We start from the raw sequence: 27,787 nt of genomic DNA on the forward strand, positions 1-27,787 counted from the left end.
GACCGCTCCCAGCAGCCCCGCCCCCCGCCTCCCACTCCCGCGCGCGCCCAGCGGGCGGCAGCGGCCGACGCCCGGGCCGCAGCGTGACTCCTGGAAGCCGAGCGCGGGAGGGGGCGGGGGCGGGGCCGCGGCGTGCGTGCGTGCGTGCGCGCTCCCGGGAGGCGGCGCGCGCGCACGCGCGGGGGCCACCGCCCCTCCTGGGCCCGCCTCCATCCCTCCCTCCTCCGCTCGCCCGGCCCGCCCTGCGAGTCACCTCTCTGGTTCCCTCCCTCCCCGGGCGCGCTCGGGCCGCCGCAGCGCTCCCCGCCCTCGAGCCTCGTCGCAGGAGCCGCCCGCCGCCCGAGGAGGAGGAGGCGGTGGAGGGAGCCGGAGGGGCCCGCCGAGGCGGCGGCGGCGGCGGCGGCGGCAAGATGGCGGACTTCCTGCCGTCGCGGTCCGTGCTGTCCGTGTGCTTCCCCGGCTGCGTGCTGACGAGCGGCGAGGCCGAGCAGCAGCGCAAGTCCAAGGAGATCGACAAATGCCTGTCCCGGGAGAAGACGTACGTGAAGCGGCTGGTGAAGATCCTGCTGCTGGGCGCGGGCGAGAGCGGCAAGTCCACCTTCCTGAAGCAGATGCGGATCATCCACGGGCAGGACTTCGACCAGCGCGCGCGCGAGGAGTTCCGCCCCACCATCTACAGCAACGTGATTAAAGGTGCCGGGCGGGGGGCGCGGAGGGGGCGCGGGCGCGGAGGGGGCGCGGAGGGGGCGCGGGCGCGGGCGGCGGGGCTGGGCGCCGCCCTCGTCCGCTCGCGTCCCCGGCCGGCGGAGGACCCGGCCCGGCGGGCGCGGAGGGGGCGCGGCGCGGGGTGCCCTCGCCCGCGGGGGGCGGGGGTGCCCGGGGCCGCCCCGCTGGCCCCCTCGCCGGCCGGGCGCGGGTCACGGCTGGCTCCCCACACCCCCCTCCCCCGCGGGCCTCGCCCCCCTCCGACAGGGAAGTGAGGCGAGCCGGGCGCCTCGGGGAGTGGGGCGATCGCCCTGCGAGGCCCGGAGACCCGAGAGCCAGCCCCAGACCCACACGCCCCGCGCCCCGCGCCGGCCTCGCCTCCCCTCCCCTCCCCTCCCGTCCCGTCCCGTCCCCGGGTGGGTGACCCGAGTCACATGGGGTCGGGGCTGCTCCCAGCCCCTTGCCGCTCCGGCCGCCTCCTGAGCCAGGGCGTTCTGGAACCCTCTGCAGAAGGAAACTTTTGCCCGAGACTTGTCAAGGGCGGAGGGTGACAGCCCCTGGGCCCTTCTGAGCAGAGATGGGGGAACCTCAGGGAGTCCTGCGCCCTGTGCTGGCATCAGGAAAGAGTAGACCCGTACAGTTAGTCTGAAAAAAAATCAGCATCGGTGGTTTTTCGCCCCATTGTCACGGTCGAGCAGGATGTTTTGCCTGTAATCACTATGCAACACGTTCCACTCTCCTTTTTTTTTTTTTTTTTTTGCTTTAATAATTGCGGTGGACGGAAGGGGGTGGGGGTGGGTACCACCACTTGCTCTGCTACTTAGATGAAGCCTGTGCGTTGGTATGAAGAATCTTTGGCCTAGAAAGTGATGCGGAGCCTGTGCAGGTAGAGTCCGTGAATCACTGTCGGCGTGGGTCATAGGCTCTGCTTCCGTGGGAGAGTGTTTCCACGATTAAACTTCGCTCCTAAATAAAAGATAGACAAGGGATTTTATTTCTGGGCTCTCAGAGCTTTGGAAACGATGGTTCTTATTTTATTTCAGCGATAGTTAGGCTCATTTTTCTCAGCATCAAAGCATCTTCCTGCTTTCTGAAAGGCGGCTTGGCAAATTTGAGATACATAAGGTGCATCAGGAAACCACCATCTGGGTAGCGATTGTCCTTGTTTCAGATTTCAGCAGATTTGCAAACAGTGTTTCTTTAAGTGAGATATTTTTGTTGTTGTTGTTGTTCAGGAAGTTCTTAAGCAACTCCTTCTCATCACTTTCTTTTCCTCCCAGGATTGAGTAGAGGAAAACTACCCCCCTCCCTCACCCCTTCTCTCCCTCTCTAGGAGGCGGGGGTCGTGGAGTAATGAGAGGAGAAGAGCGCTAGGCCAGGGGCTCACAGATCACAGCCAGCAGCCTCTGAGTCCTGGCACTGCTACAGTTAAGCTGTATAAAACAATCGAATTTATCCCATCTTACTGTTTAGCACAAAACTAATTAAGGTCTCTGTCAAGGCTGTGGGCTCCGCCTTGCCAGTCCTTAATTGAAGGTACCTTTGTATCCTGATGCAGCTGAACTTAAGGAACTATGTCAGTGAATAGAATCAACATGTTAACTGATTATGAGCCACGTAAACACCTGGTCTTTACTGTGCACTGGGTCCTAAGTGTGACCTACTTTGAACGCTGGTTATGGGATGAAGTAAGTCACTAGATACCTAGTTTTTGTGTTGGCATGATCAGAAAATTGACAGCAACACGGTTTTTCAGTTATGGAGACAAATGACTGAATAGTCATGCAACTGTTAATTAAGATGAACCAAAGGTAACAGTTTAGTGATTAGAGACAATGGGCTTGAATTCATCTCTGTGAGTTGAAGTCTCTGTGTATACTTTTGGCAGTTGCCCTTCCTCCCCGTTAGAGAAATCTAAGGCCTTCCTGTGACTTATGCTTGGTTTGGGAGTTTTTGAGTTTTGAACGTGTTCTTAGAGGACTTGGTGTTGGGGCACCTGGGTGGCTCTGACTCTTGATTTTTCTGCTCAGGGCGTGATCTCAGGATTGTGAGATTCAGCCGTGCGGCAGCCTCTACACTCAACTTGGAGTCTGCTCGGGATTCTCTCTCCCTTCCCCTTGGCTCCTCTGCCCTATCTCTAATAAATAAAATCTTAAAAAAAACCACAAAGAAGACTCAATGTTGGGTGCTTGGGTAACAAATGAACTCCAAGTGATAATGTTTGACTCCTGGCATTTCATAAATATCTTTTTGAGGGGCTTAGAAAATCTTAGCTGCAGCTGTTGTTTCCCAAGCCTGGACATCTGGCTGTGCAGTGTGATTTCTTTTTCCTTCACTGGTTTTGGTTCTCTTGTGACTACCTTCTATTAAAAGTTTATAATAACTTATTTTATAAATGAGAGCATGTTAAAATTCTTCAGAAAGAGCAGTTGTGTTAAGTAGTATTTGCTTTTCAAGGCTCTAATTTTGTGACTGTGAACAAGTGTTAGTTTTTTTAAGCTCTGGGAAGTTACGGGTGTTTGTTTCGACGTTGGCCTCCATTTGTGGAGGAGGTAGGCTTGGAATGGTTAAGCTTCAGAAAAGAATACTGGAATAGAATCACTGAGGATATCTAATGACTCCTAGCACACCTTTTTCTTTCTTTTTAAACAAAGGTATGAGGGTGCTGGTAGATGCTCGAGAGAAACTTCATATTCCGTGGGGAGATAACTCAAACCAAGTCAACGGAGACAAGATGATGGCGTTTGACACCCGGTCCCCCATGGCGGCCCAGGGAATGGTGGAAACTCAAGTTTTTTTGCAGTATCTCCCTATCATAAGAGCACTGTGGGCAGACAGTGGCATACAGAATGCCTATGACCGGCGTCGAGAATTTCAACTGGTAAGAGATCTGTTCTTTTACATTGTTGTCATTTTATTTTAATGACATGTACCAGAAGCTGATTCTAACATACTTTTTTCACTGACTTCCACATTAAAATGTCTCCAGAATTCTAGTCTCAGAAATTTGGATTGGAATATAGAGGAGTTTCTTACTGAGGCAAGATAAAAATAAGGTAAACCCCATAGATTTGGTGAAGCAGTTATGTTTAACTGGTCATTTTTCCTTTTTGTAAGTAAGAGGATAGTGATTTTCTTAGACATTTTCTCCTAATTTTATTCTAGTTTTGAAAATAATCTCCTCCCAATTGCAGCAGTGATATTCATCCTTTTAAAAAATTCATCTTCTACTCTCAGGCTGAGAGCCCGGTAACTACATCTAGTTGTTCAAGTGTGTCTTTTATATGGTCTTTTGAGGTACTCATTTTATGATACAGATTAATTCATAAAGAGTTTGAAGCCCTTGATAACATTTAAGTCATTGTACTTTATATATTTGCATAGTGTGTGTATTTCTCTAAGGTTTCTCAGCACATATTACAAAATGTTTCTTCGTTAAAAACATAATCTTAGACTACGGTAAAGCTTTATAGCTGTTACAAAGCACTGTAGGTAGGGTAGAAAAGAAAAGATCTGATCTAGTTTAAAGATACAAATAATTATTGATACAATAATTATTGATAGTAAAGATACAAATAATTATTGAAATAGATTTTTTTAAATCAAGTGTTTTGCAGTTTAATTGTGAATGCTTTGATTGTGTTCTGGGTTTTATTTGCCAAAGACCAGAAAGATCCCAGGAATGATAACAATCTAGACTGTGTGCAATTTGGAGGTAGTTCAGATTTGAAGTGTTTTACTGTAATATGATCCTGAAAAAGTGACAGTTAAAAGTAAAACTGCTTAGAAAGTTGTTTAGTGATGTCACTGGCATTAAAGTGATACACATTTATGGGTGTGGCTACAAAATGATACACAGCCAGCAGTCTTTGCTATTACAGTTTGTACTCAGAGCAGCCTTGGCTACTAAAAAGTTCTAGAAACATGTTCATGACAGCATTTTAAAACTGATTTTAAATCTTAACTTTCTCTGAATTACGGCTCTCTCAGACACCATATAAATGTAGCACTTGATCACCTACTGTCTTGTATAGTTCTCCTCTTTGATGTGTGTATCTTGTCAAATAATTTGTCCATTAATCAAAGACTCATGTTATTATTAAAATCAAGTCACTGGCAGCATTCGTCGTATATTGACAATTACGAATTTAACTTGACAAGTGACCTCTGTCCAGTTCTCAGGCTTGTGGTTGATTTTTGTCCTTTGGTCAGTATTTCTTATAACTGATAGTTCCTACACATACTGCTGCTCCTCACCTGTTGTCACCCTCCCTCCTGTTTTTAAGTGCTGTTTATTCTCCTTTTTAATTCATTGATCACACTTTGCACTCTAAGGTTTCTCAGGATGTTATTCATTCTTCCAGGTCAGGGGAGAACCATCCATCTGTAAAAGCATACAGTTCATATTGATTGGATGAATAAATAGCTGTACTCTAAGAGTTTCTGTAGGAAAGTTTTTTAAGTCCATTTATCTAAAGTTGGGCCGCACTTACACTTGAATTTGGATATTTACATCTTAATAGTTTTGTATCAAGACTGTCATGTTGGGGCGCCTGCATGGTTCAATTGGTTAAGCATCTACCTTCAGCTTGAGATCCAGCCCCACATGGGACTAGCAGGGAGCCTCCTTCTCCCTCTGCCTCCCCCACCTCCCTGTTCATGCACACGTGCTCTCTCTTAAAAAAGTAAAATCTTTATAAAAAAAAAAAAAGACTGTCATGTCATCATAGTCAAGAAAGCATTCCTGAGTATTTGCCATTAAGAACAAACAGCTAAAACCACTCAGGATGAGGACCTACATGTTTTTGACTTGACCCAGTTAATGCTTTAGCAGCAAAGGTCTTGAGCACAAGGAGAGACAGGTTCCAGAAATACTTTTTGCCTCATAAAAAGTAGGGGCAAAATAAAAGAGGAACAGGGAGAGATGTAATTTTAAACCCCTGGAGGACAGGAATTTTTTTCCTGTGTATATCCTTGGTGGTGTTAATGGCGCCTGTCATATATTGGAAGGGTTGAGTCACTACGTCGAATTAATGATTCTTGTGCTTATGGATGCTGTGTGGTGCTTGACACAGTGTTAGACACAGAGAAGGCACCTGGCTCATTTAAAATTTTTCTCATGATCCTCTTCGATTCCTTTTCTTTTCTTCTCTACACACATCAAATCCCAAGTCCTGTCTTTTCCACCCTTGAAAAATCTCTTGCATCCATTGCCTCCTTTCCCCCTTTCCATTAATGTCTTAGTACCTCTTACTTGGACTCCCAGATAATCTTATTCAAACACAGCATGAGTTTGTTCAAAAAGCTATACTCATTCTCCATTACTTCCAGAACAGAGTTCAGCCTCTTAGAGTCAGTGTATTCATCAGTTTCCACATACCTTGCTTTCTATCTGTCTGCTTCTGTGGTGGCTGTCTTTATAAGGTCTTTCTGTCAGGGTTTTTCATTACTGTATCTACGCAGTAGGTCTTACCCTTAACGTAGAAAAATGGTAGTATTTCAGTGTGACCAAACATGGTCCATGGACCCCTTGTATTAGATTCACTGGAATGCTTGTTTAATAAAAAATGAAATGAAACAAAAACAGAGTTCTAGACTCCCATCTCAAGAGGATCTGATTCAGGAATCTGGGATGGGACCCAGTGATGTGTATTTGTGGCAGACAGTCATGGATGATTTGGATGAATTTGCTTCTTGGCCACCCTGAGGGACAGTGCTTTAGGATCAGAGATTTCTCCAGCCCTCCTGGCTGAAGCGTTTCTCCCTGCCCTGTGCTCTCCTTTGGTCGCCTGCGCTCCACTTGTTTGCACTTGTATTTGGTTCTCCTACTTAAGTAGAAGCTCCGTTGGTATGCCTAGTTCATCTTTTTCTCTCTTGCTAGCATAAGCCTGACACTTATTTTATTTCCTCATTTTTTTAGACATTCTGAATTCTAAGTTCTTCTGGAAAAAAAGAGACATCCCACATGAAGTGTCTTCTGGGAAATAGGAATCATTTCTGGATGCTAGCTTGTCAGTTTTCTAGGAGATGAGAAGTCATTGTCTTACAGAGTCATAATTTTCTTTTTATGTTTGCCAGTGTATATTCTTGAATCTTGGATAGAAAAAGTAAACCATCAGGGGAAAAGGGAAGAGTTAGTAGAAAAATAAAATGTCTTTTTTTTGTTTGTTTTGAGTAATGATTATTAAACTTAGTATGCAAAGTGAAATGCAAAAAAAAAAAAAAAAAACCCAAACAGGAACAGTTCTTAAGCCTTTTTGTGGTTTTTCTTGCTTAGGACGAACAACTGCCTTGTAATCAGTCTTGGGGCACAGGGACTAGGGCAGTGGTATCGCAGCTTAGGTTTTTAACCAGCCATTCATTTGTTAGTAATAACTTCGGGTGCAAACATGAATGTTTTCTTTTCCAAGTTCCCAAAGGCAAACATTTCCTTTTCTGGTTAGTTTCATTATGGGTAAACTAAATAGTTTACTGTAGAAAAAGAAAAATCTAAGATTTACATTGCTGTGATAGCTTTTAAGGTACCTTCCTAATTTTTGTAAAGTTGCTCACAGAATAATACAGCCTCAGAAGCGGTCTCTTTTAGTACTGGTTTATATATTTGTGATACTGAGCTTTGACTGTACATTGACTATGGCCTGCCACCGTACAAATGAGAGACCCTCTCTTTGGAAAAACTTGTGTGGCTGTGTTTGGGGAATTTGGTCACTTAGAAGACTGGAGTTGGGAGTGGGGGGTTGGCTGGGAAGTGATACAACTGGAGATGTGGTGCAAAAGTAACAAAATGACCAGGAATCACTGCCAGTTAATTTTTTTTGGATGTTTAATATCCAGTTAGTTATTAAGAAATATAAGCAACGTTCCTAGAACTGGTTCTATAGGGCAGGAAAGTATGTGCCTGGGAGGGACACTCCAGGGCTTCCTAGTTTCTATAAACACTTGAACTTGTCAGCATTAATACAACTTCCTGTAATGATCTTTGCAATTCCTGAAACCAAAGTTACTTTCTTTGTTATTGTGGTACCTTTAGTTGGACTTAATTTTTCTTGCTCAAGTAGTACAGTTTGTGCTGATGATAGTTAACACTTCTCCAGGCCCATGAGGTCGTTTATCCCTTGAGACAGAGCTTCTCTCAGTCTGGGCAACAGAGTAACTATTTAGTCTCACTCACTGACCTGGAAAGAGGAGCTGAGTGCTAATAAGTAAAATAGAAACTTCAGTTTGGGCTCAAATATTTATTCCTTTATTTGTTCTGCAAAATGGATTTGAAATACTATAGAATTAGAGGCATTGGTTTATTCTTTAATTCTAATTTGGGTTGGCTTTAAATAGTGAATCAATTACTACTTTTCAGTCATGAAATACCATGTTTCTGTTGGAGAAGGAATTGATCTATTTTCTCTGAATAAAAGTCAAAATAGGACTTTGATTTCAAGCTGCAAAAAATATCCTCTGATTTTAGGATTATGGTAAAATATTTGAGCACATATAACAAAAGAAGTATTTATACTGTAGAGATTTTTAAAATTCAGGCCTCTATTGATAGAATTGCCTTCTGGTGAATTTGATCAGATGAAAGTGGTTTCGTTTTATCCAAATCTTAGAAACCCAGAGATATTTATAGTACTGTACATTAAAAACAGAGGATTCTTTAGGCACATGCTGATGGTTTTAATACGACTTTGTGAGATTGTGTGTGTGTGTGCATTTACATGCATATGTATCTCTTCATATATTATGTCAGTGTGTTCATGTTTATATCTTTATTTTATTTTTTTGTGAAAGCTTAACTAGTGGGATGTCTGGGCTCTAGGTGCTGAAGGGCATTGTAAAATACAATGCCTGCTTTCTTTATATTACTTTTTACTGCTAAATAAAACTAGTGGTGTAGTAATTTATGCTGCTGTGAAAGTGTTCATTAAACACCTAAAGGATGAAGCAAGAAAATGGTTTTGTTATGGAAACTAGACTTTAGTTTCAGAATTCCTTACTAGAGTGGACCTAACCCGGGAGAAAGATTTGTGGCCTCTAGTTTAAGAAAACCATAATTGCCCAAGGCCTCCCTTAATTAAATATTCCCTGTTCATCTTTCATAGGTAGGCAGCAGCCCAACTAAGCTGGGGTACCTAATCATATTAGCCCCAAACAGGTGCCAGTTTCTTTCTTTAGAAAATTAATTCAAAGACTGATAATTATATCACTTTTTAATACCTTATATTTTATAAAAATTGCTTATATTTTTCAGAGTCCTTATCACATATATTATCACATAATCCTTCAAATACTGTGAGAGGAGTGGAATACATGCTTTTGTCTCCATTTCACAGATGAAACAATTCAGATGTAGAGAGGTTTCTTGATGCTTCAGATCATAGCTAGTAAAAGAGGATGGAACCCTGATCAGCTGTCCACAGTGCTGGCCAGTGGACCATTGTGAACCACTCAAGCATTATATCTGTAGAGCATTCTTTCCTTCCATGCCCAGCCTCTTCTGGCCAACACCCATGCACACAAATAATTAACATTCCCCTAGAAAGTTCTAGCACACTGTTTTGAATATGTGTAAGGTTTTATTAAGACTGCATGGCGTTCTACTGATGGATACACAGTTCTTCTATTCTGAACTTTTATAATGTCCTTGTGCCATTCCTTCTTTATTAATTTAGATTATAGTTATGATCCACCATTCATCATGATAAAGGCTGTTTGAGTCTTCACCTCCCTGAAATACTGGTGACCCTCAGCTGATGTCCCATCAGTGAACATGGTTTATAATGTGTGTCCTGAAAAATGAAAGTTTAATGGCAACCTGTTACATGAAAGGCAATTATATATTTTTCTAGGAAAGTGTCATTTGGAAATTGGCTCATATTTGGCATACAGTTGCCCAGATTTGCACTTGGTATGGAGAAGGGGGTATCAGAACACTTGTATTCTGTTATTTTAAGAACTCTGCAGTGTTTCCCATGTAGTCGTCACAGTTTTTTTTTACTGCTTGTGAGCATTCCAGATTGCAGTTTGTTGTAAGTTTTTATTCCAGTTAGAAACTACCTTTTATTTTTTAAGTGCATATTTCTGGATATTGACAATTATTTTTATTATCTTATTTGAAAATACTTGGTATTTTCTAGCCGTATGATAGAGTTCACTTTTTTAATTATTGGGAATATATATATATTCTTTTTTTACAAGATGCTTTTTTTTCCCCCCCCAAGAGAATTTTTCTTTCTTTTTTTTTTTTTTTTGAGAATTTTTCACATCCACATTAGCAAAGCATTATTAGAATGGGCTGATAGGGATCAAGAAAATAGTGATTTTTGTTTTGAGAACCGGACTTTAGTGGCCTTGGCTAAAGTTACTGGTCTGGTGCAGTGATAGTAGTTGTTTATCTTAATCTTTCCAATTTAATCTCTTTCTTTGGCAAAATGAATAGAAAAGATTTTTAAATCCGTGCCAGGAGTGAACTGTTTCATCCCCAACTATTACACAAGAGATGTAGAAAACTTTAGTAGAAGCCCTCTTCATTGATTTATTTTGGCTTTAGGTCTAAGTCATAAGATCTGTATTCTTGGTTTTGCTACATGAACCTTTGTATCTTCTAAACAAATTAGAAAATAACCATATTCAAATTCATTGATTAATTTTACATGTTGTAAAACATTTTTACAAATCGTTTTAATGTGATGACAATAAACTTTGACATGTGGCTATCTGCTATGCACTGGGATGACGTGGAACTGGATGACCAGCTAGAACTTGTGTCCTGGCTCTGCCCTTCGGTGTGTGATCTTTAGCCAGTCCCTCAGCCTTTCTTTTTCTGAAATTGTAAAAGGGGGACTATTTGAGGACCTATTATTATTAGTTGTAGAAATTACATGAGGTGATCCATATAAAATAAGCCTGTGGCACAGTGCCTGACTCCTATTAACCATATTATTAACATTTGCTGTTAACATTTCTAATAAACCCTATGCAGATAAACCACAAGTAGCTTTTTTAAAAAAAATAAACCCCTATAGACATTGATTTGATCCCCTCTCTGAACTTGATTACCAATATGAAAATCCTGGAATCCAAAAAAATGCAGACTATGACTCATGTTCTCATTACACCGTATGTTGTCTCTACGGAAGGTAGAACATCCAAGAGAGAATTGAGCTCCTCAGCATTGCTGTATTGGTTATTGCCTTCTTGCATCATGTCACTTGATTTTTAATCTGATGTGTAGGCTGAATTAACCAAATCCTTATCTTCCTGCTGGCAGCACAGTGGGGGGTAGCCTTTGGCAGAGGTGCAGGTGCTCTGCCTCTCCCACAGAATGTGCTTTTCTGCTCTGTCTCTGCGGTGACCCTCCACCCATACACACGTGTTCTCTCTCCCTTCCGTGTCCCGTGCCTGCAGCTGGTCGAGGCTTTGCGAGTACGCAGGTCGAAGAGGGTATTGGGACTTCTTTCCCAAGGTAAAAAAAATATATATATTCCTTACAAAATACAGAAGAGTGTTTTTTAAGATTTCACATTACTTTTTGTGAAATTTTATAACTTTTGATCATTATGTGTAAAAACCATGTAAAACCATTAGTCTAAGGGAGAAATACCTGTTTCCTTATGGAGCAGAATAAACAAAATTTCAATCTGTTCCCCTAAAGAAAAAAAAACACGTTTTACAGATTTTGGTATTTAAGAACAGTATCAGTCAACAAAACAGTGTTAATTCTATTGCTAAAATAGAATACTGTCTTTGAGTTTCTTGAGCCAGAGCAGCCATATTTAGCCTGTTAGTAGGATATTTCTCTTCTCTTTTAATCCTTCTAGAAAGGTTAAGAGGGCTAGACTAATGAACAATTGGTGTGAGAGACTTTCACTTTCCTTTTCAAGAGTCCTGGTTACTCTTTTCTTATTCCCTGGATAATCTTTTTAAAAATTATTTTTCTGTTAAGCAAGACACACTACCTAGTAGGAGTTGCATAGGGAGTCTGTCATCTTACTTCATTGTATGATTTTCATTTAGGCTTCATGATGTAAAGTGTAGTTGTATCAATTTATTGATATTAAGTAAAAAAAAAATGGAAGCTGCTAGGTTTTCCTAGTTGCTAGAGAGTCACAAGTTAATTGCTTGACCAACTCCATGCTATAAGAGGTCTAACAAATGAGAAGATCATGCTTTTAAATTGCTGTTCAAATGTGAGATGGTCCCTAAATTCCTGTTTATTGATTTTTAAGAGCCTAAGTAAGTGAATGCTGTATATTCACAAAGCTGATCTATCCTTGTTTGTTAGCTACAGCTTCAAAAATTATAGGGACTTTATACCACTTAAATGCTACACACTTCAATTCTAGACTAAGGCCAGAAGAATTATATGTACTTGCTTAATTTTTTTCCTTGACTTTTTAAAATTATGTTATGATCACATGTTGCAACCAGTTTTAAGTTTGGTGTTAAAATTTAATAAGAAACCAAGATTTTTCACCTTGTTAAATAGCATTTTGCACATTGGGCTATAATGTAAAATACCTTTGTTTTGAAAAAGAAGGCTCTTTGTTTTTTTTAACTTTCATTCTGTAGAAATGCATTCTTTTGAAGGGAATGTGTATGTTCATCTTATTTTATTATTTTTTTTGTTTAAGTTTTATTTAAATGGTCTCTATAGCCAGTATGGGGTTTGAACTCATGTCCCCGAGATCCAGAGTCATGTGCTCTTCCAATGAGCCATCCAGGCACCCCTCATCTTATATTTTTATATGTAATTATATTTTGTACTAAATGTAAGTATTAAGGTTTAGAGCATTATTTTGAGCATCCATTTTCATTATGGTAATTCTTTTCTCAAATAGATAAAGTGAAGAGCAAATATAAAAGACACTGTGGGTAAGAAGGCCTCGAATAGCAGATTTCAGATCTGTTCTTTAACAAGTCTTAGTAACAGCTAACTGATAAAGCTCTCAGCAGCTATTCAGTAACATGTTATTGAACACCTATTAATGAGCCAGGCCCTTTTTACTTGCTGAATATTAGGTAGTGAATCAAATGAAAGCAGTATCTGTTCCCATTGATCTTGGTAGTTGGAGGAATCTACATTAATATAAACAAACAAATAACTATTCACACGTGGTAAATGTTTTGAAGGGCCAGAAGAGGAAGTGGTAAGTAAACAAGAGATTGGTCTGAGGAGGGGACCTGTAAGTAAGGACCCCGTGGATGAGAAAGGGGCAGCTGGCGAGGACAAGGAAGGTTCAGCAAAAGGCATAGCAGGTGTGGGGACATAGGTGGGGAAAAGCTTTCCGGAGTGTGGAAATTGGGGGCAAATGAAAAAACAGTGATCAGTCAGCAAATATCTGTCAAGAGCCCCTGGATGCTAAGCGGTTCCAGGGTTAGGAGACTATTGCTGAATGAGCAGCTTGTCGTCAGTGGTAGCTGTAAAGATGGAGAGCAACAGTGGTTTCAGGGAACACTTTGTAGCGAGAATCATGGGGATCTGACAGATTGAAGATGAGAGGAGGGAGGGGAGGCATATGTGAAGAGTGACTCCGCTTGTGATTTTAATAATGAGGTGGATGGTGGTACTTTTTGCTGAAATGAAAAGATTAAAGATTGTGTGAGAAAGTAATTTGAGGGGGAAGATTAAGACTTTAGTTTGGACATATTAGGTTGAGATCTCTGTGAGACATATGGATGGAATTAAGTAGACACTTTGTGATGCATGAGTCTGGAATCCAGAACAGAGCTCTGGCCTATAGATAGAGATCCAGGAGTTACTTGTATTGGGGTGATATTTAAAGTCTATAGAATGTGTACATTTACTCAAGGAAGGGGTGTAAAAGAGGATAAGGCTCAGGATGGAGTCTTCAGGAACCTTTAGACCACTTCAGAACATTCAGAGAGGGGAGGGGATGCAGGCAGACACAGCCAGAAAGGTAGGAGAAATTCAGGCACATGTGGGATGCCATGGGAGCCAAAGAAGTGTTTCGGAAAAGAAACAAATGGACAGCAGTGCCTCCTGCCACTGTGGTCTAGTGAGGCAAAAAATAACGGGAAGATTATTGCTGACTACAGCAGGTGACCTGGTGAGGGAGAAGCCTGGCTGCAAGGGCTCGAAGCGGGAAGAGAGGTGAGGAAGTAGCAAAGATTCACTTGAGATGAATCTGACTGTTCTCATTTCCCTTTAGCAGTACTTTCAACCACCTGGCTTTGGTAGGTTGGGCTTTTTCAAGACTTTCAGAGTTCAAGAGGAGATTGTGTTTATATTAACCAGTTGCTTTGAATCTCATTCTCTCAGAAGCAGAGTTTTTACCAGTTAATAATACTGTTAATGTTAGGCCTGGTAAACACAGAAGAGTTTTTTACTTCATACTTGATTGTTTTACTTATGACCATTTCCTGTTCAGTGAGGGCAATAACTTGATCAGTTAAACACATTTGTTCCTTTGTTCCTTCAGCAGATATGTATTGAGTACCTGCCCACACAGTATTCTGGGCTGAGTGGGCCTTGGGGGCTCAAACTGTGTGTGTGGCTGCCTTCATGGAGGCTCTCAGTCGGGTGGAAGCCAGATAAGTCCACCCACGGAGGTTGCCAGTGATAGGATAAATGCTATAGTATATTGCATTTGCTGCTTTTCTGCCAAGAATATCCAGAATCGCTAAGTGTTTACTAACCTAGAAAAGACCTATAAAAGAGTACCTGAGTCCAATTCACTTCATTTTATACATAAAACATTAGGTCTGGAGAGGTTAAGGTTATAGCTAGTTTTGATTAGAGCCGTTATTCAAGCTCAGGGCTGTACGACTCCATAGCCCATGTCTGATACTCCCTACCATGCTTTCCTGCATCCCTTTAATAATATGGTTAACAGTAGTAATTTGGAAACAGGAACTGATAGGCCAATATAAATTTGGAACTATTTCCCACATTCATCAGTATTCAGAAACATTCACAGGTTGTATTGCTCTGCTGTCTGACATGATTGATTGGCACATAGGGGAAGGGAAGGTAGTTAATGCTCTGGTAGGCTGTGTGGAGCTTCTCTGTTGCCAAGAGTTTGGGATGATGAATTGAACAGTAACCTGGAACTAAAGTGATCTGGATTTTCCCCTAATCTGCTGTGTGATTTTAAGCATAGAATTTCTTTATTAATGTTGATTGTTAATGTTAATTAATTTTGCAATTATTGCATGTTTGAGTTGTGGGGATTTCAAGATGCATTGTAGCACGTCATCAGAGAGCAGAACTTTCCATCTGGTGTGCATTCACAAGGACTCTGACAGGCCCCTCTATTTAGATAGCAGGGGAATTGAAACTGTATTTGGGAAGTATGTCCTGTGTTGGAAAACTATTCTTTTTTCCTTTTTTTTTAACACTTGAGGTCATTTCTTTTTGAAAATTAAAAAAAAAAAAGTACTACTGAAGATTCTAGTTCTGGCAAAGCTTAATGTTTCTTTATATGCTGCTGGGATTATATATAATTGACCCTTATCAAAAAAGTATTTTAACTTCAAAGAATTTTTACAGAGCTCAAACCTCTAAGCTTTTTAAGTGTTATGGTTATGTGGAAACTGAAAAGTAGGAAAGTTTTGGTTTTGTTTTTTGAGGAAATTACTTACAGCTTCCAGAATCCAGATTAGCTCTTTTTAAAGTTTAAATTTTAAAACCTATACGTATGTCCATTGTAGAAAATCATCCAGTTGGCCCCTAACCACCATCCTAAGACATCTTTGTTGACATTTTGCTGTATTTCCTTCCAATATTTGAAAACAGTATTGGAAGTGGAGTTAAACGTTCCTGTACTTTCTGTACAATTTTATGTCCTGTTCATTTAATATTGCAATGTTAGCATTTCCTGGAGGAGGTGATTTTCTCAGAGAACTGATAAGGCATCTTTCAAGAAATGGATGTGAATTTCTGACTTACATGTAAAATTCTTTCTCACCTATATTTTTTTAGGAACAGAACCTGGTGGTGCTAAATGGTAACATGGAATATGGGCTAAATCTTACTGTGTTGCCACCCAGTCTGTTGGACCTAGCACCCCATCTCCGCCATATTAAACTTTTTCCTCATATTTAAAATTTGTATTTAATGTTTAAGGGAAGATTTTATTTTATTTTTATAAAGATTTTATTTATTTATTCATGAGAGACACAGAGAGAGGCAGAGACACACAGGCAGAGGGAGAAGCAGGCTCCATGCAGGGAGCCCAGTGCAGGACTCAGTTCAATCCTAGACCTCCAGATCATGCCCTGAGCCGAAGGCAGACGCTCAACCACTGAGCCACCGGGGTGTCCCTGAGGGAAGATTTAAAAAGGAACACTGACTTCCACTCAAGCCTATATTATTTTAAAGAAGGGGCTGTAGAGTTTAGAGAATGATTGATACTTAAGATAACAAAATTGAACAGTTTATGTGTGTGAGGTCCATGCACATGAGTAGAAGATACATATGTAACTATACACACTCATTAAATGTAGTGCTGCTACACTTTTCTCTCTTCAGGATGAAATGTTTTAATAAAAATAAGGTTCTTTTTGTGATTTCTGTAGTAGAATTACTAAACTGCATGGTACATTTTGTATGAATTGGAATTTGACAGGACTACAGGAATACTCTTAGAAAACTATGATCATTAGCCTTAAATTATTTTGATGATAAGCCTCACTGAAAAACTAGATGCAAAAAGGAACATTATTAATTTGTGAGCAAGAGCAAGAAAACGACATTTACAAAATAAAGTGAAAACTTAGTTCTGTCCAAATATTTTTTTAATTTTGTGCACTAGTTTGTTTTTATAGTTTATATACAAGGAAAATGGAAATTAATTGCCTAAATTAGGCAAAAGTATTTTTGGGAAATTCTATTTAGGCTACTATAAACTATCTTAGATTAGTCTGAAGAAGTATTTAGTTTGAAAAAAATGTTTTCAATACTGGGGTGGTTTTTAAATAACTAATTTTTGGCTCTTTTGTACGTTTTAAGTGATAACACACAGAAAATGCTAGCCAGAATTTGAAACTGCATTCAGTTGGAATCTACTGAAGATTGACCTGTTTTCCTTTGACAAAAATAACTTCCATATTTTTGATATAAGTAAATACTGTCTTGTTGCTTGTGGACCAAACATGCACAAGTGATGGTACTTTAAGTAGGCTTTCATAATGAAGGTGAAAATATGACCCTCATTCAAAACATGTGCTGTGTATCACATCAATACTTTATCATGCTTTTTTTCCAGAGAAAAATGAATAGGGAAAGCTATTTTTTAAAACAGGGTAGGTCTTCTCAGAGATACAGAATAATAGGTCCTTTGAAGGACAGGCAAAATGAGATTGTTGGAAGGGCACAAAATGAAAGAAGAGCTGAACCTGCCCCATGGCAAGCTCAGAACCAAGGGGAGGGTTTTGTGTGTGCCATGTGTGCATGTACTGTGTGTAAAACTAGCCTGTTTATCATATTTTAGTTTGAAGAAAAAAAAATTAATGATGGGAGGAGGGGAGACTGGAACTCGTTCGAGTATATTTCAAATATTTGAAATAGGATGGTTTCAAGGTCTTTTCACTTTAGAGTCATTTTCAAAGCTATGAACAAACTCTCATAATTAGGCTAGGTTTTATGTTTACTGTCTTTAGGAAATTAAGTATAATGTTAGAATCTTAGATTTTAGATAAATAGCATGAGCAGAGCAGTATCTTGGTAACTTTCATATTTTCATATGACTATGTGACGAGAATAGAGAAAGGACAAATAGGATGAGAAACTGAGTCTTTAAATAATAAAAAATGTTACCTTCAGCCTTTGTTATTAGCCACATCCTCAGATGGAATGAAGAGTCTTCTTCATTCATTAACTAGTTTTAACCCCAAACTTTTCTGGTTTTGTGCCTTATTTATATTTGGCATTTGATTCTTACTGCGAACTTACATAAGTAAATGCTAGATGGAAAGGCTTATATTGCACAAAGTCTATTCATAGAATATTGCCCTAAGTCTCCTTATTTAGATATGGCTTCACCATATTTGCTGGACTTAAGTTACTAGTATACAAATATGAATTACTGATTTAAAAAAAAAAAAACATATAGGTTGGGACGTCTGGGTGGCTCAGTTGGTTAGCGTCTGTCCTTGGCTCAAATTTTGATCTCAGGGTTCTGGAATCAAGTGCCCCCCCCCCCCATTTGTGCACATGTGCTCTCTTTCTCTCTCAAATAAATAAAATATTTTTAAAAATTAAAAAACATATAGGTCAAATGGATGTTTCCTTTTGAATAGGTTTCTCTAAATGTATGCTTAATGAGCCTGCCTAATGAAATATTCAGGAGGCTTTGATCTGGCTTAGTTTGGGGGATTATAAGACAGATGAAAATTTAAAAGACATATTATGGGCATACCAAAACTTTATTATGGCAATTGAGGCAGTACAATATGGCAGTACAATTCACAGGTGTAATCAATTTGAGGAATAAACAGATTTCTAATTTTCTCTCTTATCTCTTGTTTTTTTTTTTTTTTTCCTCTTTGAAACATTCCGAACTTGCTTTTGAAAGACTTAATATGTATGGGAAGTGTGTAAACAGCTTTAAACCACAGGACTTAGCCATTTTAGAACACAGACATCTATTTTGTAGTTTACTAGTACTTCAGGAAACGTTTTGCTGTTTATAGCATTTGGCTAGTGGTTGGTTCTCTATATAAAGAGAAACTGGGTATTAACTTTGAGTTATGTCTCATTTTCAGAATCACATGTATACCTAGATTTCAGAAGAAAATTTCTCACTGCTTAAATACCTTGGTAATATAGATTTTCTCTACTATTTCTTGTACTATTATGTTTATTTTTAAAACAAAACTAGGGGCACCAGGATGGCTCAGTTAGTTGATTTTGGCTTAGGCCATGACCTTGGGGTCCTGGGATCAGTCCCTGCATCAGGCTCCCTGCTCAGCCAGGAGTCTGCTTGTCTCGCTCTCCCACTGCTCCTCTCCCTACTCACGCTTGCACGGGTACGCATTGTCTCTTTTTCTCAAATAAATAACTCTTTAAAAAAAGAAAATGAAACTCTTCTAGGTAATGATGGTCTCATAACTAAAAGGGCCTCAACATGTAAAAATGGGATACTTTTTAATTCACTTTTTTTTTCCTAATTGACTTTTTTCATTGAGTTTTCTGCCACTTACAGGCACACCTAATTGGCCTGCAATTAAATTGTAAACATTTTACAGGATTATACAATGGCAGTTTATTTAGTAGTACACCAAAATCTTATACATTACTTATACTTTGCATATGATTGAATTTTATTTGACCCTTTCATCCCACAGTGTAAAGTTTACCTGTTTACCAGATAAAAAGATAGAATTCTTTTTATCAAGCACCTTGAGTTACTTTATCTTATCATGCAAAGTAGAAGTGTCTGTTGTAGAAGTAAAATTATTTTGAAGATTTAATTGAGGTTTTCAGTTCTTCAGGGTCCTGTGCTAAAATATAAGTAGTGGTTCTAATCATTTTTTTCATTTGTGCTTTTATAGCAGTTTCACAGTGTTATACTTGGATTACCAGGCTCATCAATTTTGATCATAAAAATTTCAGAGAGTTAGCTCTGAAGGCTGTAGAGTCTGGCAGACATTTGAAAATAGGCTCTAGGGATGCAGAAAGGAAGGCAACTAGAATGGTAGTAAGGTATGTCTGAGTTACCAAATCAATTTTTAAAAAGAGAAAGAAAGGGAAAGCTCTACTTGTAGGCTTAAGGCCACTGTTTATGTCATAATTCAGATCTGTCAAAGGAAGGCCTAATGTTTTACCTGTGAGACCTAGTTGAACGAAAGTGATACTTGAAACTTACTCTTGCAATAAGTTAAAGCTAAGTAAGTTTCTAATCTAGTTTCTTAATAATCTTGGCATTTTTGCAAGGCTTAAAAAAAACCACAGCTGATTTCGTGTAATCAATACTAAAAGTCATGAAATTGATACAAAATCCAATTTTGAGTAAAATGGGTATCCAGATCTGAACTGATGCTGGAATGGCTACATTAGAGGCCCTTCGTTAAGAGCTTATTAATAAGATTTTTGATTTGGTAGATTTGTGGTGGACCTTAACCAACTGAGCCACCCTGTGACCCTGGGAATTAGTATTTTTAACAAGCATATTAGAAGCGCTGAGGCACTGCCAGATATAAGACAATAGGTCTAGAACTGAAGTCAGAAAACTGTTTCTGAAAAGGGCCAAGTTTTAGGAGTATATTTTAGACCTTGTGTGCCAGCAGACAAAGTCAAGGGCATTATGTAGGTATTTATATAACAAGAGAAAACACAATTTTCCACAAGTTTTTTTGTTGGTGAAATTCAAAAACAGAATAATAAAAATTGTATACAGTGTTTTGTAGTGTAGGTTTACTAATGAGAAGAGTGGAATTCTTTTGGAGATGAATAACATTTTGCTTAATTGGGGTTCAAATGTTAGTGTTCCCTATCATCAAAATTAGTTGCAAATGTTCATTAATGCTGATCTGTAGTGAGATTTTACACATTTTTCATCCTTGAAAAAAAAAAAAGTCTTTTCATACAGATAGGTACTGCCAAATGAGCATATGATTTTAATTGCTTGGAAGACATTTATAGAATTCTGTTAGATTCTTCTTGGTTTGCCTCCTGGCATGTTATTTACATTGCAAATTACCCGTTTCCAGTTGACGGTTATGTGGAAGCTCCACATTGCACAGTAAAGTGGATTTTTAAAATATGAAAATCCCCTTTGTACTTGCATTGGGGTCTGCAGGATGCTATAGGAACTATAGTTTAATTTTGGAAAAATGTAGGCTGCCAATTTGTGAGGATAGAGGCCTCACTTCTTTTACTTTTGAGAGCAAATGAATTATATTAAAACGTATTGAATGAATAGTATAAGTGTTGCAAAAACCGTTTGCCTTTGAATTTGGAGTTGGATTCCTTAAGGTATATAACCAAGTCTTATCTAAAGCTAATTTCCAAAGCCATTCATGGTCTGCTTTAGTGACAGGGTCATTCGTATTCAGAAAAAATCAATTTCATCCGTTCTAAAAATCTCAGTAAAAATTTACCTCTGCTAAGCTATTGAGCAGTGTAATAGGACAAACCAGAATATTCAGATTCTATTTTTTACAAAAATTTATGGAACTGATGACAAGTCCGTGGGAGTGAATTAAATTTATTGTTGACACTTCTGGTTCAGAAACATGATAGACCCCTATGGTTCTTCACACAAAGTACCTAATCATGCAATACGGAATCATTTTTACAGTCTTTCTAAATTTGTCTTTTTTCTGCTGCGCACATACTTTTACTACCATCAGTTGTAACACATACTGGCATATTGCAATTTAGTTTGTACTGCTTTAGACTTTTCTCAGCTTCTTTGAAAGGATTCTCATCTGTAGTTCTCCCACACAGACTATTCAGACAGGCGAATTTTTCAGTCACTTCAGACTTGGCACTGATTCCTGGAGTAAACAACCACTGAGCAGTGAAGGTAGTCCTTGCTCAACCAGCAAACTGGAACCACTTGGAAATTGACTTTAGTTTCAGTCTCTTTCCATCTTTTCCTTTTGCAAAGAAATCCTGCTGTGATGAACTATTCCCTTTCACATTTTGTGATTTCTGTTGTTGTTGTTGCTTTCCTGTGAGTTGGGATTATTTTGAAGAGTGTTTAGTCTGGTAATGTGGACATGCATTATATTCTCTTAACAGAACCACAATGTCACTGCATAATAAACACAGTGCTTTTCCGTCAAATTTGCTGTATCAAAATTATCCACATACCATTGTGCCTCAAAAGCAGGACATTTAAAGTCCTCTTTTGCTTTTTGTTTTGATGGGTATATGTTAGTAACATAGTAAAAAAAAAAAATCATGCTATGGCACTCCCAGTGACATTGAGATATTTTCAGGCTATAATTGTGTTAGTGCATTATGTCGTGCAAAGTGAAGAGAGCTCCACACACAGCCTGTGTCATGACCACTTGTGGCTCCTGCGGCGTGGAGGAGCCTTAGTGCATAAATAAATGACTGAGGTCGTGCTCCGATATAGTTTTATTTATGGACACTGAAATTTGAATTTCATATCATTTTCAGATGTCATGAGGTATTCTTTTGATTTTTTTCCCCTCAGCCATTTAGAAATGGGCTACATGAAAACAAGCAGTGGGCTGGATTTGGCCCTGGGGGTCATTGTTAGAGGATCCTTCCTCTAGAATATAGTTACATAAGAAAAATAATCGAATAGCTCTCAACCAGCCTTTCCTTCTGCCACAATAGTAATTTACTACCACTGCTGTACTTGCATAGATTTTTCCTATAGTTCTGCAATGAGGGTAATTTTTAAAATTCTTATTACACATTGCCAAGTTGCTATATCTAGAATATGCATGCCTTGCTTTTTAAAAATTTGTATATAAATCCAGCTTAAATTCCACAGCCTTTTGAAGTTGTAAATTCTACATGCTGTCCTTTATACATTTTAGCTATGCAGAAGAGAGATTGGATAAATCTGTCACTTGTTCAGGAACTGGGCAAATAAACTGCCAAGCTTCTCATACTATGACTACACATTTGTTTAATATAAATTACATTCTAATTTGTGTTCTCAGCTTCTTTGTTACCTTTAAACTCAGGGCCTCTTATTTTGTCGCAAGCAAAGAAAGAATCCTTATAACACATAATTTTTGTGAATAGGGGGAACGACATTGAGGTGATTCCTAGTTTTGACACAACTTACAAAATACAGTTTGTAGAATGAATAGGATTTTTTAATTCAACAGGACACTGGAGCTAATCACCTCTCATCTTATTCTTGAGGTAACTTAAAGCTCACTGATACTATTTTGTGTCTAGAACCCAAGCCCACTGGCTGCCATGCCATACCCAGTCAGTACTCTGAAGAGAGGAAAAAAGAACCAAGGGATGACATGAAATATCTTATATTTTAAAAGTCATAGGTGTGAAAAGCCTTTTTGCAATTTTATGAAAATTTCTCTTTAGTAACATAAAACAAAGTGGGGAAGGTAATAACAGAGTCTCAGGTCATAACCAACAAAAAGTGAGTGTTAGGCCCATGATGTGTCTTGTCCAACACATGAAGTTACTTCTATATTAACCAAGAGATTTTAATATATGTGCTGCCGAAGTGGGCACTCTGTATTAACCAAGAGATTAAGCAACATAACTTGAATAATGAGTCACAACAAAAGTGAATTTAAGATTAATAGATGCAGAGATATAGGGAAAGGAGAACTTAAATTTAAACCAATTGTGTAAACTGAAATTGTTGCCTAGAGCAGAACTTCAATAATTATCCATGGAACCATGAAACTTCCTCATTTTATTGACATTAAACTGAGGCCTGGAGAAGTTTAGAAATTTGCCAGAAGTTTAGAAATTTGTGTTAGAGAAAGGACTAGAATTCACATCTTTTCCTTGAAGTTAATAATAGACAACTGGAAGACTTTTTGGTCACTTCTGAAGCTATTAGGAAAAAAATATTTGAGGGAAATTTCCCCCTGGGAATTCATACTTCATTCACCAGACATTTTTGGGGAGGAGAGAGAGGAGGCTACCAGGTGTTGGGTGCCGAACTAGGTACAAAATTTGCCTAAGAGCAGTAAAGCAGGAACAGAAGGTGACCTTCAGAACCTCTTAGGCTAACACAGAACAGAGATTCTAATACTCATTTTCTATGTCTTTCGTAATTACTTTTTATTTTTATAAAGATTTCTTTATTATTTATTCATGAGAAACACAGAGAGAGAGAGGCAGAGACACACAGGTAGAGGGAGAAGCAGGCTCCATGAAGGGAGCCTGACATGGACTCGGAGATCCTGGGACTCGAGGATCATGCCCTGGGCCGAAGGGAAGGCAGGCACTCAACTGCTGAGCCACCCAGGCATCCCTGTCCTTTGTAATTAGATGCAAACAACACATATATTTTTTTTTAATTTTATTTTATTTATTTATGATAGGCACACAGTGAGAGAAAGAGAAAGGCAGAGACATAGGCAGAGGGAGAAGCAGGCTCCATGCACCGGGAGCCTGACGTGGGATTCGATCCCGAGTCTCCAGGATCGCGCCCTGGGCCAAAGGCAGGCGCCAAACCGCTGCGCCACCCAGGGATCCCCAACACATATTTTATATTTTTAAATTTGGAATTGTTTTGAGATTATAAAAAGACAGATTTTCTCTTTTTTTTCTCCAGTAACACCTTCTAAAGCTACTGTGGGAGATTTCTCCTATGAAAATACTCATCCTTTTATAGCACACACATGTTTGCACATGCTCGTGTGTGTGTGCGTGCGCACATGCCTTTGTGTGCATGAGTTTAAATTTGCTTGTTCACACTAGCTTAATTTGGGGGGGAAGCACTGACCTCTTAACAAGGAAACATTAGTTTACAGTCATGCACATTAAAAGGTTCTGAAGCCGTTTTTGTGTCCCACTCTGGATTTTCTGACTAATGGAAGGATCCATAGTATTACCTGTGGTCCAAAATGGTGAATTAACATCATTTTTTATGTTTGGGGAGTTATTTTAACCATGATCTGTTTTTCATAGGAATAATATTTTAAAGTATTTATACTCTGAATAGATACTGGCTGAGTGATAGTGGCATAGTCAAAGTATAATCATTTGGCAATAGGGCACTTTATTTGGGACTTTAAGTACTAGAGATAATCCACACTATCAAATGTGTGGAAATTAATTATAAATATTTTATATAGTCTCAAGTGCACAAAGGACTTTGTAAATTATACCAATGAAGCTTCCTTCGGTAGAATTTGAAATTTAACAACATGCACATGGATATATCACTAATTACTATCATTTAATTTGGGTGAGATTACGAATTCCCAATAAACAGAGGCCTGTAGTAATTTGAACCTAAAAAATCTCAGATACACTCCAAGAGAATGCACTTAAATCAGGATGCATTAAGGAAAAACACTTTTTTTTTTTTTATATTTGTAACACCAAGAGATGAACAATTAGGAACAATTTTCTTTTCCTTTTTTGGAAAGAGAATATAGTCACTCATTGAGCTACAAAGCTGTCCTTTCCATATTTAAATAGAATAGTTAAAGCATACGTAATACAAATGCATTTTTATAAATCTTTGAGTCCAGATTTGTTCATGGAATTACAAATTTTTTGGATTTCAGAAAGATAATGCAGTGCATGTACTGTTTATTATGCAGTATCCATAGTTTTGCAGCAAAGCATTTGAATAGTTTTACTAAATAGGAGAAATAAAGACTGTAAAGAAACACATCAGTTCAGGTCAGGTTTTGCTCACAGTTAAGTGCTGGAGGCAAGCTTACCAAAAAACTTGTAGATGAGGGGTTGTCATTTCTTTGCAACCTTCACTCTGTGATCTCCTATTGTAATTTAGCATTTAATGGTGTAAATATGTCATATGTGGTGATTATATTAAAATAATAATTATTTGATGAATATAATATCATTATATTAGTTTACTAAAGCTTATTAAATCATTTCCCTAATGATAGGTGGAAAAGTGGACTTCCAAACCTTGCTATCATAGGTAGCACTAAGTAAAGTATCTTTTTGTTTGTAGCATTTTGTTTATATTGAATAAATTCCTTACAATGGGTAAAAAAAAAGTTCATTAAAAGTTTCCCTCATACTACTTAAAACTTTCTCAAAACTTTGAATTTGCAATCTCACTAGAATGAGTATAGCAGCTTCTCTGTACCCTCGGAAACAGTGGGTTGGTCATAAGCCTTTATTTTTTTACAGGGGAAAGGGGGAGCTTGCTGCTTTAGACAATGTGCTCATCTTAAGGTGACTTTAACTTTCATTTATCTGGCCATTAGTTAAGATAAACAGTACTAATTGAAATATGTTTTTGTGCAGTTGAACTTACATTGTCAATTTGGATATGGAACCTGTCGTTCTCTGTGGTACACAGAGCCCCATTGCTCTGGGGGGAAGGGGGTCTGAAATGAGAAGCATTGGGGATCACAGCGTGGAGCCCGTCAGAGTTTGCACCTTAGTTTATTACAGACTCATCCGCAAAAGATATCTTCTCTGATCTCGACTTAGTTTATTTTCATCATAATTTCACACTTGTTGGGTAGGAGAGAGTCAGTAGAACCTTTGTGGCAGTGAGTAGTAAGCATCTTAAAAATGTTTAATCTCTTTGCCTTAGTAATTCTTTTGAGATCACTCAGCGCATAATTCAAGAGCACATACAGCTCTACTCAAAGCTATTTATCACAATATTGTTTTTTTTAAATGTTAAAAATGTTTATTAAAAACAATGCAAGTATTCAGCATTAGATCAGCAGTTATTTAACTTTTTACATAATAAATACCGGGAATTATTTTGACTATTAAATTTACTTAGGTTATTTAAGTGGAGAAATCAGGACACAAACTTGTCTTTAATTATTTCAACAATGTGAATTATACAAAAAGGCATTGGAGGAAGATGTCCTGAGATGTTAACTGTGATCTTTCCTGAGTGCTGGAAGTGATGGCTATTGCCTCTTCCGTCCTTTGTACCTTTATCTATCAGTTTCCACAGTGAATTTATAGCAGAACCTATAGTCGACCAAGATCTTCAGATGATTTCTCCTATATGTGAAAGAAGCACTACCTTCAGGAAGTTGTAGAAGCAACAGCCATGGGCAGGCGGAGTGCAGGGCTCTGGTGGTAGAAAACGAGCCGGAACCTAAAAACACAGGGAAAACGTCCTGAAAGAGCCCTTCTTGCCCCACATGGCTCCCCTCTTCTCTGTCTGTCCTCTGTTCAAGTAGTTCCTCCTTGGATGTATTCTTATATAATTTAGATATTCAAAATTAACTGGAAGTCTAATAGATATTGGGGCCCAGAGAGAGTAGGCTGGTCCCTCAGGAAGAGACCCAAGGAGACATGAAGCCTACGGCAGCATTCAAAATCTTCTGGAGCAAAGCGTGTCTGTCCAGACAAGTGCCTCTTACTGAAAGATTTTACGGTGTCCTCACCTCATTTCTGGTTTGCTCTGTCACTAAAGATAACCACCATCAGTGTCAACTTCAGGTAGATAAATGTAGACAAAAAAAAAAAGAAAAATGTAGACAGAATCCCCCATAAATTATAGTTGTATGTTTATCTCAAAAGCAGTTTTTACCTTTTATTTAATTACATCTTCCCTTTGGATATCTAGATTGTTCTGTCACTAAGTGTACATGTCATCTTGTCAACCAAGAGTGTCACTGGGGGACTGCCTATGGCATTTGTGAAGTTGACCAGGCTGGAGCTCTGGCAGAGGCAGATGTTGTATACGTTCTTAGTGGGGTTAGTTGTACCGTCTGAAATTTGTAACTAAACAAACTGTTTGGATTCAGTGTACGACCAGACAGTTTAATGTAAACTGTTGTAACAAAATCTTCAATTTCTAAGCTCTAATAACTATTTTCTTCTTGTTTTAGGGTGAATCTGTAAAATATTTCCTGGATAACTTGGATAAACTTGGAGAAGCAGTAAGTTTTTGTTTATGTTTATTGCCATTTGAAAGCAGTAGTCAGGATATTAGTTGGGAGGTTTATTTTTTTTATTTTATTTTTTTTTTTTTTTAGTTGGGAGGTTTAGAAAAATTATGTATTAAGCTGTTTGCTTCCTCCTCCTTCCTAGTGGCAGTATCCAGACTGTCCCTGCTTCATTTTTTTTCCCCTCTGTTATCCAGATCTCTGCCATTTCTGCGAGGAATGCTTTATCCACCAATTCATGAACATAAAACTGTTTAGAGAAAGTTTATATTTGAAAATGAGATTGTACATTATCTGTTCTACCTCAGGGTGTGTGTGTGTGTGTGTGTGTGTGTGTGTGTATGTGTGTTGGTAAGCAGAAACAGAATACAGTGGGTTGATTGATTTCAAAACCTTTTAGCAAATGCTGTTTTTCAGTTGAGAAAAGGCCTGCTGAAGAGACTCCATGAAGGAGGAGAAGGAGTCGCCCTTGGAAAGAGAGTTGATGATTTTCCTCTTGGCTGGCACTGTGGCTGGCTCTGGCCGCCTGGGCCTGCTACAGACAGGGCAGCTGCTCTGTGTTCTCTGGGGTGGACTCAGGCCAAAG

At 39.0% G+C, this 27,787-nt stretch overlaps 1 protein-coding gene across 1 annotated transcript in view; it reads left to right on the plus strand.

Annotated features, from left to right (window-relative positions):
• The first annotated feature begins 259 nt into the window (after positions 1–259).
• The window catches only part of GNA13 (G protein subunit alpha 13), a 37,576-nt gene continuing 10,048 nt past the window's right edge, over positions 260–27,787 (plus strand). Inside the window, exons 1-3 of the mRNA XM_041725130.1 lie at positions 260–693; positions 3,360–3,586; positions 27,145–27,195. Of these exons, the coding sequence (XP_041581064.1) occupies positions 411–693; positions 3,360–3,586; positions 27,145–27,195 (561 nt within the window). The 5' untranslated portion in view covers positions 260–410. The remainder of the gene's footprint in view (positions 694–3,359; positions 3,587–27,144; positions 27,196–27,787) is intronic.

This window comes from Vulpes lagopus, chromosome 12, assembly GCF_018345385.1.
Source record: "Vulpes lagopus strain Blue_001 chromosome 12, ASM1834538v1, whole genome shotgun sequence".
In the NCBI taxonomy this organism is placed as follows: Eukaryota; Metazoa; Chordata; class Mammalia; order Carnivora; family Canidae; genus Vulpes; species Vulpes lagopus.